Consider the following 12,780-nt stretch of genomic DNA (forward strand, 5'->3'; position numbering starts at 1 on the left):
TCATTACAGTGCAGAATCGTGACTAATATGAATGAAGCCTCCAGAGGGTTGTTTGTAAGAGACTGCTCTGTCAGTTTGAGGTGAGTATTTTTAGTCTGATTAGATATGTGAGAGAATCGCTGACATGGGGGCTAGGTCCCAACTAAAAAAAAAAAAACGAATAGCACCGCATTTTCCCCGAGTCGTGCACCTTATTGTGTTTAAATGCCAGAGAAAAACCTTCAGTGTGTGTGTTGCCCCCGCATCAACACCCACGTAGGAATCCCCTGCTACTGCTGAGCCGGTCTGATGGAGAGTCCTCTGAAACAGCCCCTGCGTGAGCTCCCACACTGGGCCCCTGTTGGCCCCTCATCTGGCTCCCAGCCTGACCCACAACACCCCCTGCCAAAGTAGCATATGTAGTGGCGGAGGAGGCAGCGGGCAGTCAGCCACCGGCTTCTTATTTTTCACAGGCTATTCCCAAAACATAAGAAAGGTGACTGTTATATAAAGAGAGACGACAGAGACACATGGAGAGGAACGAGGCAAGTCATGAACGTTACGAGAGATTTAATTAAAAAACACAGTCGGTCTATTTCAAAATGCCAGCTAGCGCACATAGATAATTACATGTTTCGACCATTCACATTTAGATTTGTGCATGTATGTAAGTAAGAAACAGCAGGCGAAATAAAAACGTATAAATAACAGCAACACAAAATGCAAAACAGTCACATTTTACACAGTTATGTACAAAAGATGAGTATCTTGTTTTCGGGGTTGCTGGATTCGTCCTCAGGGTTCAGCTGTGTATGAATGAAATAAGCGTTTTATCATTATGACGTTATGTTATCCAAAACCTCTTCACTGTCAATTCCAATCAGAGCGGCTCCCCCTTACCTCGCCGCTCCTTCACACACCAGCTCCGGCACTCTTGTCTGGAGGAGAATTGGTTTTGGTTTCCACCACAGCCGCTGTACACAAACGGCCTGCATTCCCCCGACCGGGCGTGGAAGTACCAGAGCAGAACGTAATCTGAACAGGCCCCCTCTAACATCGGCTCCAGGCAGCGCTCCGTTGCTGAAGCAACATGTGCGGTATGAGAGAAATGTGCTAAAAAAATAACAAAAAAAAAAAAAAAATGTGCTAAGATGCTGTAGAAAACACAAGGAATGGAAGGAAATGTTTTTATTGTGCTGAGAAGGTATTAATTATAGTGGTAGAGTCTCGCACACGCCAAAAAAATACCGCTAGATACCACTTGAGGACACTAGTGTGCAAATAGCTACCTTACGAGTTGTGATTTACTTTCCGATCCGACACTGAATAAAATTCAGGCTACCAATACTTTGTTTCAAACACTGAAAAAAAAGAGTAAAATAATAAGACCGTTAAAATAAATTATTGTTTAACTATTAAAAACTACCATCAAATGAAACCTTGCACCTTCCATCTCATCATAAATGCTTCATATTCTGTATTGTGGTTCAACCTGAGGTGTTAATAGTTAATAGTTGCTTTTCACTCTGATTTTAGAGCATAAAGACCTGTAGTGTCGATATTTCAGTATCGATCTGCACATCACTACTTACGAGAAGAAAACAACCAACGCCACCACAGTCTTTGTGCTAAGCTAGGCTAAAACGAGTCATCTCAATGTTCCCCACCTCTAGGATGGGACCCAGGAAAATATGAACCTCACCTCTGTGTGCACTTATAAGGTGGGAACTCGCTTAGGATACAGCTTAATGCTTGTTTAACTGGTCGACAGGTTTGATCATTTAATAATAATAATAATCGGTCTTGGGGTTAGTTATTGGGCTGTAAAACATAAGCAGAGGGTAAATTTAAAGTTTATTTTCCCATGTATTTGAGAGTAGAGCTTTAAATTGACCCACTGTTGATAAAGAATGGGCCAGTTATCACATGTAAATCTAAAACTGGTTGTTTTTGCCACCAATTCACCTAATACTACTACGATGTTTGGGTTCAATTTAATGCCATTGATGTCTATTAATATATGATTAACATGATATATGTTATTATTCTTGATATTAGTTGTGATAATAGTTTTCATACCTCATGTTATACATATGTACTTAGAAATGATATAAAGCCACATAAACACATCACTTTCCAATTTAAGGTCAGTCAGTGAGATTTTACGTTGATCTGCATATTTCTCCATAGTCGTGTATCAGGTATTCTGGGTGTTTCTTTTAAAGAAATATTTAGGTAACAAACAGTAGCAAGAAGTTTTTAATTACGATCATTTTCTGGAGACTGAAATTGCTCAAATTGACCCCAAGAATAAAAAGTGTTAATACATTTGAAGGTAATAGGACTGTTAAGCTACTACCTTTAGCTCTGACTCCAGGTTAAGTTAAGTTCATCGTGCCAGTTGTACCATTTGTTGCACAGCTAGCAGCGACTTCAGGACGTCCCTGTCGCCTTAAGATATGTTTGCAGAGAGTTGCGCAACCTTTTACCATTAGTAAATATACGAACTTCTCCTTTCATTCATCTTTTAGATGACACATGCCACACTTTCTGTACTCCAGTTCTGTTACCTTAGTCAACTCGTACAAGACAACGCCCTTAAGTTTTTGCCTTGACCAAGATGTCTGCTCGCGTTAGAGAGAAATATATCCTTCCTCTAACATTGTCAGTCACTTTTAATAACAATCTGAACCCGTCAGTGGCAAAGCAAGCTGTTGTAGAGATGATGAGCATAGCGGCCCTGCAGGTTTTTACGTTGTGGTCATTTTCTGCTTTGTGAGTCTGTTGTTCTTGGTCAACAGGGACTTCCCAGAAAGTGAATGTCTCAAAGTGTCTATTTTCTCTCACTCTTTTTCTTCAGATCTTATTTTTAGTTACACATTCTATTTTTATAAACTGCCTAAAACTCTAGCCCAGAACCTCAAACATCCGGTGGATTAAGTTTTATCTCTCTCCCCCACCTTGCACTCTTGATAATTTCAACTAATTACTAACAGATGATATGATAATAACAGAGAAACAGACGAGAACAGACGTTTCGATATACAGAGCAAGTAAACAAGGGGAAAAAACAGAGGGGAAGGGGGGATAAGATGAGAAGAAATATCAGTTTTCTTGGCCACTCACCATCAGTGTTTGTTCCAAATACCCTTCTTTTCTTTCTCTGTCCCCACTTCGCAGTCCCTCCCTCATCAGAATCTGAAGCCAGAAACAAAACCAATTAGGAGTTTCACATTTCAGTGGATTCGACCAAGAGGGAACCACGTTAACTGGACCGAGACTTGCGCCAGCAGCGTTTTGACTCATCTTAAATCCAAACGAGGGTGTAGGTGAGAGCTGGAGCATCTAATCATAGACATTACAAAAACATTAGAGCTAGGGATGAAAGGGGAAGTATCATTAAATATTATTAACAGAGCTGGAAAGAACAACTTTTTAGATCTTTGTTTCTTTTCATCTAATTTGATCAAACATCATCACTAATATTATATTCAGAAAGTGAGCAACAGAGAGTTGAGACAGGGAAAATTAGATCAAGAAATACACCTTTTAAAGACATTTTACATAGATCTGATAGAGAAGGCTTTGCTGATGAATCGGCCACATAAACTTGAAAAGTGCTTTAATTGTAGTAAAGATTAAATATGGAACTCAAAAGCTTTCTGGCAAAGAGAACGCCATTGCCTTTAGTAAAATAATTTCATGAGGTGCATGGTAGAAATGGAATATGATATTAATATTTTGCAAAAACTGCAGTTCCTCAAATGGCCACTTGGGGCTGGTGTGGAAAACGACTCATTGTTAAATCCCCAACTTTAAATCTTTATTGCCTGGTCCAGATATGGTTTGGTCCCTACAAATCATTTTCCACATGAAGGTTTATTATTTTTTTTTTATGTAACTTCCCAACTGAGACTCAAGGTTATGCATAATTAAAACTGTGGTCGAATTGAGTGACAGGTAGGTGCCCTCGTGACTGGCTAGCTGTCTGCCTACGTCTCACCTGCCCACCTCAGCGCCACTTGTGCTCAACCTCTTTGCCCATTTTTGAATTTGGCACGGCCAAGATGGCGTCGTCCAGAGCCACCACCCTGAGCTTCAAAACTGCTCTTCAGAAAACTTACAGTTGGAGTTATGGAGAATTTGTTCTTCTTTATAGACAGTTCATAATATGTGAAAAAAATACGAAAAAACTTTTTTGCTTAAAATGCAGGATTTAAATCTACAGAGGTCCTTTTCCACCACGTTGAGATGCTGAAATTAGTCGACTGCAATCTGTAACATCGCCACTAGATGTCATTAAATCCTGCACACTGGTCCTTTAAGGTAACTGTCTCAAAAGGCAAAAATTATTAACATGAGCTATTCAAGAAGGGTTAGTCGGTATAATCATATGGATCACTGGGCACGTTACTTTCTGAGCTATAAAGAAAAAGAGGTGTCGTAACACTGAAGCTTAAACAAAGTGCAGAGGCTGGTGAAACTGAGACCTTTTTTATTACATTCTTTTAAAGTCTCCAAATTAAAGTGTGAAGATTAAACCGTTCCACTTCAAATTCATGATTATGAACACAGAATGAGCTAAATGTCACTTTTATATGCCTAATTATTGTAATTTATAAATAGACAAGCTGACATTGACACTGGGCAATGACAGCCTCGCGCTTTGATTAGTTGTCTGGCTTGTTTACCTGAAGCGAGAATTACAATAATTTGTGATGCAGAAAGTGATTCCTGCCCGGGGCTGTGTTTGCTAATGAGCTTCATGACATGTGATTTATTGGTACAAGCTGACCCTTTTTTCTTTTCTTTTTTTTTTTTAGCTTTCTGGCTGCTATTTTGACTATGTGCTGCTGCTGATGCCCTCAGTAAGAGCAGCACTCTGTTCACGGTACATCATGTTATGGTTCTCTTTTGTTCTTTCTCTTGTCTTGTTGGAGAGATAGATGGTTTAACCTTGGTTGTTTACTACCTAATCTCCCTCAAACACTGTGTTCATAGACTAAGTTAACTGGTCTAACAAACCATATTACAGCAGTTTCTTTGGTCAGAACACCTGAGAGTACATTAAATCAATCAGTTACAAAGTCATCATCATAACCTTAGACAGAAATCTAACTGCCCACATCACAGCTGCTACACATATAGTGTGATATATGCAGCCGTTTAGTCACACTCTATCTAAAGCATCTGTGTGTATGGCCAGGGGCTCCTCTGTTGATAAATATTTTTTTTTTACCAGTGCGGTTTGGTAGTGTCCTCATCTCTCCAAAACTCAAAGGGGTCGGACTTATATTTTCGCCCACTTTGTCTCCGTAATTTTCCTCTTTCGCGTCTCCGCCCGCTTCTTCGATGCCTTCTTCTTGTTCGTGGGGGTCACGGGTGGAAGATTTCACCGCATCTTCTGGCTCATTTCTGTTCTCGGCCGCTGTGGTTGATGCGTCTGGATCGTCAGGCTTTGCCGTGGACTTGTATTCCAGCCCTGCAACAACACAATGAAGAGACACATACTTAAGGCCTAGACGCACCACAGAGACACCAAAGAACTACCTGTAACGAAGGGGGATGGCAACGACACTCCTGTCAATTTTTAGTTATTCCTTCCTTATTATTATAAGCGGCAACAGCTAGAGGAACGTTGGAAAAATGGGCCATTAATGTCGTACTATTCTGAGATGAAGTCATATAACATCAATTCAACCAATTCTTCTGCACATAAAACTATGAGTTTGACTCTTGTAAGTAATTACAGATTAGCATGTTGCCGTTAGTTGAAACACAGCAGGAAAATGCTTTGAAAGCCTGTTCAAAGGAGTTTAAATTCAGAATATTTTTAAATGTGCTTTGAATCACAATAATCAGTTTACTACTGTGACATGTCAAAATATCTTGCGGGTAGGAAAAAAAAAAGGTGCGTTGCAGACATGTTAATCTTTTAAATATTCTGTATGTGGACTCTTGGGGAGGCGTTGCTCTTAATGGATGTCTTGTGTTTGTGAATGGCTCTTCTGTTGCAGGCACCATGGTGTGTGTTCCTCTGAGAGAACATAACAGATGGCTCGACACACACGGGTGCCGTGCTGCTGCCACGGGAGCTCTACGGCAAATAACCACACGCTCGCAATATGCAGGCCTAATCCAGTCCAGTCTGCACGTTCCGTCGAAATGTGCAAGCGAATAACACCCACAGCAACCCACGTGCGCGCACGCTCTCTTACCACACTTTTCTACCACCTCCTGGGTGACGAGCTCCTTCACTTTTTCAGCCTTGAAACAGAGAATCGCAAGATTCAGTTGTTTAACTGACATGTCACAGTCTGTTTGAAATGTTTGTGGCCGCGTTGATGTGTGAAGACCTACTGAGAGTCCAGGATCTCCTTTGTCGCCTTTTGCTCCTTCAAAACCAGCTGTACCCTATAGGAAGAAATATTTATGCATTTAGGTTGGATTGAAAAGATGATTGGGTTTTTTATTTTGCAGACCATCCCTGCTCTAGACAGATAGATACTTTGTTCATCCCAAACTGGGAAATTTCATACCAGCAACAACAAGCACTCGACACCATACATACTATATAACAGGAAAAAAAAAAACACAAGATACTATATACACAATATTTCCAAGAAATAATTGAGGCAGGAAAGATTTCCTGTAGCATTCTTTAAGACAGTGGAGTTGTCTGTCTATCATATGGTGGAGAAGGTGGTGAGAAAACGGCGCTGGCCCCAACAGACTGGTAGAAGATCTCCAGCATCTTACTACACACATTGAAAGACCTTAGCTTCCTCAGCAAGAAGAGTCTGCTGCATGTCTTCTTGTACACAGCTGTGCTGTTGGTCCTTCAGTTCAGTCCGTTGTCAATGGTCGCTCCTCCAGCACCTCCACATCCCTACCAAGTACGCTGAGTGGATGCTCCTCCTGAAGTCCATCACCATCTCTTTGGTCTTGTCCCCGTTACGCAGCAGGTGATTCCTTCCAGCCCACCCTACAAATCTGTCCACCAGTCCATCACACTCCTCCCAGTCCCGTCCACCACTTATACGCCCTATAATTGCACATGTAACATGACTCTGAGTTGTGCTGAAAGTCAGTGGTGTATAAGGTGAGCAGGGACGGAGCAAGCACAGTCCCCCGTGGGGCTCCCACATCAGACTGGACACGGCCCGTGGCCCCTCTGTCAGGTAGTCGGTGATCCAGGAGACAGTGGATGCACCAACACCCAACGATCGCAACTTCTCACCCAGCAACAAAGGCTGGATGGCCTGACCATCCAGGTGTGAGTGAGTGAGCTTGCTGCAGCAGATAGATGACAGCATCATCCACCCCAGACACTCTGCAGCCTTAGGCGTAATCAACAAGAGTTCAATCATTTAGATGGACCTGCAGACTCTGCGATACATCCATACAGATGATTTTATGTTTTTTCTGACAGGGACCTTGGCATCTCTGTGTAATATGAAGCACAGATCTTCAACAAGAGCAGAGGTCTAATTAACAGCATTTTGTGAGAGCGTGCAGATGAGAGCAACACATGTCATCAGTTAAACTATTTTCATTCCTTGGTTAAAAAAAAAAAAAGTTAATTAGATTAAAACTGTTACTATGAAGATTTTTACACCATGAGTTGACATGTTCGGTATGTACACTGATCAGGCATAAAATTATGACCACCTGCCTAATCTAAGTAGCATCCACACGAATGCCAGGTCCAAAAATTTTCACAGCAGAACATTGAATTGTGACAAGATGGTCGATGTTATTTACTTCTCCCATCGGTGGTTTTAATGTCGTGGCTGATCAGTGTATATACGTCACTGATATGCTAGCTGTTCTCTAGTCAGCTATGTAGAGTTTCTATGCGTGCTTTAAATAATTGTGAGTGGAACTGACCAGTCGAAGTTGAAGTTGGCCAATCACAATCACATTTCTAACTCTATAAATGATTCAATCCAGAAGCATCAAGTAAACTTCAAATAAATGTGTCTTCTGGTTTTGTAAATTTATTAAATCAAACTAGTTAGCCCTGAAAATTAACTTGCACTGTAGTTGTTGAACTTTTATTAGCTTCTTCCTATAAGTTAGAAAATTAGTGAAAATGAAAGAAGCCCTCTGTGAGACAAGATGACGCATGATATATGAGCTATATGCGTATAAATACGTGTGGAGAAGTCAATAATATATGTCCAAACGTAGATCTCACACTCTCTCCTCTTCGTCCCGGTGTCCCAGGTGGTCCCTTCTGACATGGATTCGACCTGCCTCTTCTGCCCCTGTCTCCCTGTTTGACAAAAATCCCGCAAGGAAATATATTTTTAATACCAACAGGAAAATTAATAAATAAATAAAAAGTATCCGCACATCTCATCTGTTACTTCAAAATAGTATGAAAGACAGACCAATTAGGTTCATCCTTGGAATATCCTCATTAGAGGTTCCCAGCCACTCTCTGTCAACACTGAGAGTCTGGTAATTGTAGCTGAAAGGAGCTAATTGAGTAAGATATTACTTGAAAGCTGCAGACGGAAATAGACCTGTGTGTATGTGTGTGTGTGTGTTAATTGGGGACATGTCTCTGCTGTACCCATTGCTGCAGTACACAAAGCGCACACTGCCACTCTCTCACACAGACATGGTGATGACTGTAATCAAGCTCAGCTCATCCTCATTGTGTTCTGTCACATTAAATCTTCTCTTTTCTGGGTTTTCTTTACAGTACAAAACTCTACTTGTGCGTAACAGGAAATATTTAATATAGCTATCAACTCACAGATGCCTGTTCTGACCCATGAAGGGACCTTCAGTTTAGTGTATTAATATATCCAGTATGAACATGATCATACAAACTGAATCACCGAAGCAGATTTATTTCAAGACTCTGGCATCATATACAATTTTATGGAAACATTTTACCCTGGGGAGAAATACTCCATCCTAGATACTATATATGTTTATAGCAGCCTCTAATGTAGCGTCACGGAGGTTTATGGCAGCCATATGTATCACTACTGAAAGACACCAGTTTTATTTATTTGTTTTGATCAATGAGGTACTCATCCATAGTCTGTTTATTCAGGAGGATGTGCATGGTACAACTTTTGTGTTTCAACAAGTTCATTTGGATCTAATCTAATGTGTTAAAACAACAAAATCCGTCACAGGCAGAGATGACCTGCCTAACATGCGAAAAAACTACTCAAGAGAACAACTCAATGTGTTGACATAATGAAAGAATTAATCAGTAGTGTTGAAAACAGTGGCATCTTTGCATGTGGGGCATTCTGCAGTTTTCATTTGATGAACACAATTTCCACTGTAGACACTTTTCATAGTGTAGTTGTGTGTGAATAGTTTGTTTTCCCTGATGAAGCGTGTCTGTTTCCGCTCAGTGGGGCACAGCTGAGATAGCCTAGCTGGCTAGGAGTGTTGTGGACTGGTTTGAAGGAAGAGATTTGAACTGCTCAGGTCTCGCTAACTCGGCTAACTTCATCGACTGTATATACTTGCAGCTAATGGGAGCTAATTCCCATTTCAGTAATTTTTTGCGTGATAAATCGAAACCTGGCTAGTGTGCAATTTAGGAGTTTACCACCTGAGCAGAAGTTGGAGATAAAAGGTTTGGGACCACATCAACCAGAGGATTTAATCATTTCTCAAGAGGGAAAAGACAAAACTAGGGCATTCAACCAGGAGTGGTTTAAGCAGACAACTTTGTCAACCTGGAGCTCGTCAAAAAGGTGCTTGGTGAGTCTGACTTTGTATATTGATTGCTATATATTGGGTGTGCGCCATTCATGCCATGAGTGCATCGTGTTTGTTTTTTTGGTTAGTTTTTTTATTGTTGTGGTGTTATTGTTGCAATCTTGAATAATTGATACCACTGCTGACATAATGAGATCACTGCTGTTTGGTGATGCTATTGATATAATGATATATCGTCATTAGCACAGAAGTGTGGTGGTTGGCACTGATGCCTTCCAGCGAGAAGGTCCGAGTTAGAGTCCAACTTGGGCCTTTCTGGGTTGTGCTTGCATGTTGCGTGGATTTCCTACCAGAATTTCCTAACCAAAATTGCCACTGGTTGAGAACAAAGTTTAATATAGACAAATATTGTTTGTACCTTTGGACCTTGGTTCCCACGGGCTCCTGGTGGCCCTGATGGTCCCTCATCTCCATCTCTTCCTGGATTTCCTGCTGACCCTTTAAACCCTGGGAAACCCGGGAAACCTGCTGTACCCTGTATTAAACAAAAGAAAGCAGATTAACACAGAGATACAAAGACTGTACGCTTTTTAAAATTTTTATTAAGCGTTCACAATATTGAATAAAAATGTATCACTAATAAGTTCAATTTACAAACCTTTTCCCCTTTCACTCCTGGATTACCATCGGCACCATTGATACCTCCATCTCCCTTGTCACCCTTAAGATTTAACATTATCAGAAAAAAGTGAGGTTTTGTGCATGTTTGGGGAAGGGAGAAAGAGAAATATTTGTTCACATGAAACTTTACCTTTCGTCCTGTGAGTCCATTCAGTCCAGGCATACCCGGTGTGCCGTGTAACCCCATATCGCCCTGTTTTGCAAAGAAATCATGTTGTAACCTTTTATAGAATCTTTTTCGGTCTAGTCAGGGTCTAAATAAGAGTGCTAACCTTTTCTCCATCAAAGCCTGGGCTACCAACGTGTCCAGGAAAGCCTCTGAAACCCTGTGAATGAAGGTAAAACATCAGCTGAATCAAGGAATCAACCACAACAGACCAAAGTGAGAAACTTTAACAGCCTCCACCTTTTCTCCCCTTTCCCCTTTGTCTCCTGGTAAACCGGCTTCTCCTGAATCCCCCTTTGAAAGAAAAAAAAAAACCATACAATCAACAAAACAATAAATAAATTTTACCTTAGTTGCTTATAAATTGTTTTTAAGTGTACCTGGTCGCCCTTCTGGCCTTGCTGTCCTATGTCTCCTTTGTCCCCTTTGGCTCCATCCGCTCCATGGTCCCCGTTACGACCCTTAAAGCAAAACAAATTGGTATTGGTAGATTAGTATTTAATTAATAATGAATTTTGGCTCCAAAATGTAGCAGATTTAAAACAAGTGACTGTTTATTACCATCACTCCATTGAGTCCTGGCTCTCCTGGATCTCCCTGGAGAACAAAGTGACAATTTCTCACAGGGTGTAAACAAAAAGCAGCTATTAAATGAAACTAATGTTGATGTCATGTTTACCTTCTGTCCTACAGGTCCCCGTGCTCCAAACCGTCCCAATGCTCCCTTAGTGCCTGCGTTACCCTTTAGGCCCTTTGAGAAACATTTTTAAATCAACTTTTGGTGACGAATTCTGCGTACCTTATTATAAATAGAACAATCGAGAAAGCTAATGATTTAAGAGATTTAATTATAACCTGCATTATACTCACTCTGCAGTGCTTTCTTTTTCCTAACTCTACATGATAAAGCTTTATAAGGTGGAACCAGACAATTAAAATAATGCAGATAAGACCTCCTTGTTTATAAAACTCTGTGGCATGAATAAAAAAAATCTATTTTTTTGAAGTATTCACAGATTTTGAAAGCCTTAGATCCTCAGACAAGGAGCCACAGAGCTGAGAGGTCATCTTCAGTCTTAAACTGAGACTCAGAGAAAGAGAAGAAAAGGCAGAGCTCTGAACCTTTTCATAATGGTAAAATTTTAAAATCAATACTGAGGAGTAAAAAGTGAAGTACAAATTGATGTGCTTTGTACCAGCTGCAGACGTAATACGTATTTTTTTATTTTTTAGATAAGATCGGGTCGACTGAGAACTTCTCTTGCTGATAAGAGGTGGTTTTAGTGTTTTTCACATTTGTATCAGGATTAATCACCTTGAATCCAGGAGGACCGTCCTCACCCTTCTCTCCTTTATCCCCATCAAAACCTGGTAGACCTCGCTCCCCCTGAAACAAAGACACAGCGCTTCAAATGTCTATTTTATGATTTCGCTATATTTGCCTTTATTTTTAGACATGTTTGGAATTATTCCAAATTATTCGGCTTTGCTGCTAAGAGCGTTAATGATTAAACTGAGTGGAGGGATGATGGAGTGAGTGCAAAGAGATAAAATGCTGTTGTATTAATGCGGTATATGATCTTACCGCATCCCCTTTGGTACCTTTGAACCCACGAGGTCCTTGGATCTGAAGCACGCTGCCCTGCAGCAAGGAATGAAATTGTGAATTCAGGATACAATTAATGTGGATATATATGGACATAAATAGATATATATAGAGCTGTGAATCATGCATACTTCTTGTTTGCTCTTGCATAATGCATCTTGTTGGCAAACGTACTGCACCTTGTTATACCGTACTGAATCAGTGTAAAGGCTAAATGGTTTTCCCTCCGGCGGCATATAAAAATCATCATACCCTCTCTCCTCTGACTCCAGGTAACCCACGGTCTCCCTGCAAAGAAGCGACACTTTAAAATTCAGTTTCAAAACATGATTATGTCAATTCCATGTCAACATAAATAGAGATTGCTTTATATCTCCCACTTTCACATAACATTATAATCCAGACAAACATAACCCGTCTTCGAAAAAATGTCATGACAAGGACTGACGTGTTTAACGTAACCAGGATTTAGTGGAATTTGACAGGATTGAGGGTGATAAATAAATCATCCAGCAACACCTCAGCTGTGACACTTGAATAGACGAGAAGGGACCAAAGTGACATCCCTTCTGTCAACACAGCCTGGACCTACAGACACTTCAGAATGAATTGGAAATTGCTATTCAAGAAATGAAAGGAGTCTGAACTA

The 12,780-nt window shown here is 40.6% G+C and overlaps 1 protein-coding gene across 4 annotated transcripts in view; it reads right to left on the minus strand.

Annotated features, from left to right (window-relative positions):
- Nucleotides 1–534: 534 nt before the first annotated feature.
- col7a1l (collagen type VII alpha 1-like) overlaps nucleotides 535–12,780 on the minus strand; it is a 58,078-nt gene continuing 45,832 nt past the window's right edge. For 2 of the 4 annotated variants that reach the window (XM_047575538.1, XM_047575537.1), the window contains 18 exons: nucleotides 12,384–12,419; nucleotides 12,111–12,167; nucleotides 11,841–11,912; nucleotides 11,205–11,276; nucleotides 11,087–11,122; nucleotides 10,906–10,986; nucleotides 10,766–10,819; nucleotides 10,632–10,685; nucleotides 10,490–10,552; nucleotides 10,337–10,399; nucleotides 10,097–10,213; nucleotides 8,180–8,257; nucleotides 6,340–6,393; nucleotides 6,198–6,246; nucleotides 5,219–5,461; nucleotides 3,106–3,177; nucleotides 880–1,092; nucleotides 535–785 (listed from right to left, as the gene is read on the minus strand). In XM_047575538.1, coding sequence (XP_047431494.1) covers nucleotides 775–785; nucleotides 880–1,092; nucleotides 3,106–3,177; nucleotides 5,219–5,461; nucleotides 6,198–6,246; nucleotides 6,340–6,393; nucleotides 8,180–8,257; nucleotides 10,097–10,213; nucleotides 10,337–10,399; nucleotides 10,490–10,552; nucleotides 10,632–10,685; nucleotides 10,766–10,819; nucleotides 10,906–10,986; nucleotides 11,087–11,122; nucleotides 11,205–11,276; nucleotides 11,841–11,912; nucleotides 12,111–12,167; nucleotides 12,384–12,419 — 1,425 coding nt within the window. In that variant the 3' untranslated portion in view covers nucleotides 535–774. Of the gene's footprint in view, nucleotides 786–879; nucleotides 1,134–3,105; nucleotides 3,178–5,218; nucleotides 5,462–6,197; nucleotides 6,247–6,339; nucleotides 6,394–8,179; nucleotides 8,258–10,096; nucleotides 10,214–10,336; nucleotides 10,400–10,489; nucleotides 10,553–10,631; nucleotides 10,686–10,765; nucleotides 10,820–10,905; nucleotides 10,987–11,086; nucleotides 11,123–11,204; nucleotides 11,277–11,840; nucleotides 11,913–12,110; nucleotides 12,168–12,383; nucleotides 12,420–12,780 lie in introns of those variants that run through there. The other 2 variants (XM_047575540.1, XM_047575541.1) reach the window with 2 other exon arrangements.

The sequence above is a fragment of the Mugil cephalus genome, chromosome 22 (genome assembly GCF_022458985.1).
Source record: "Mugil cephalus isolate CIBA_MC_2020 chromosome 22, CIBA_Mcephalus_1.1, whole genome shotgun sequence".
NCBI lineage: Eukaryota > Metazoa > Chordata > Actinopteri > Mugiliformes > Mugilidae > Mugil > Mugil cephalus.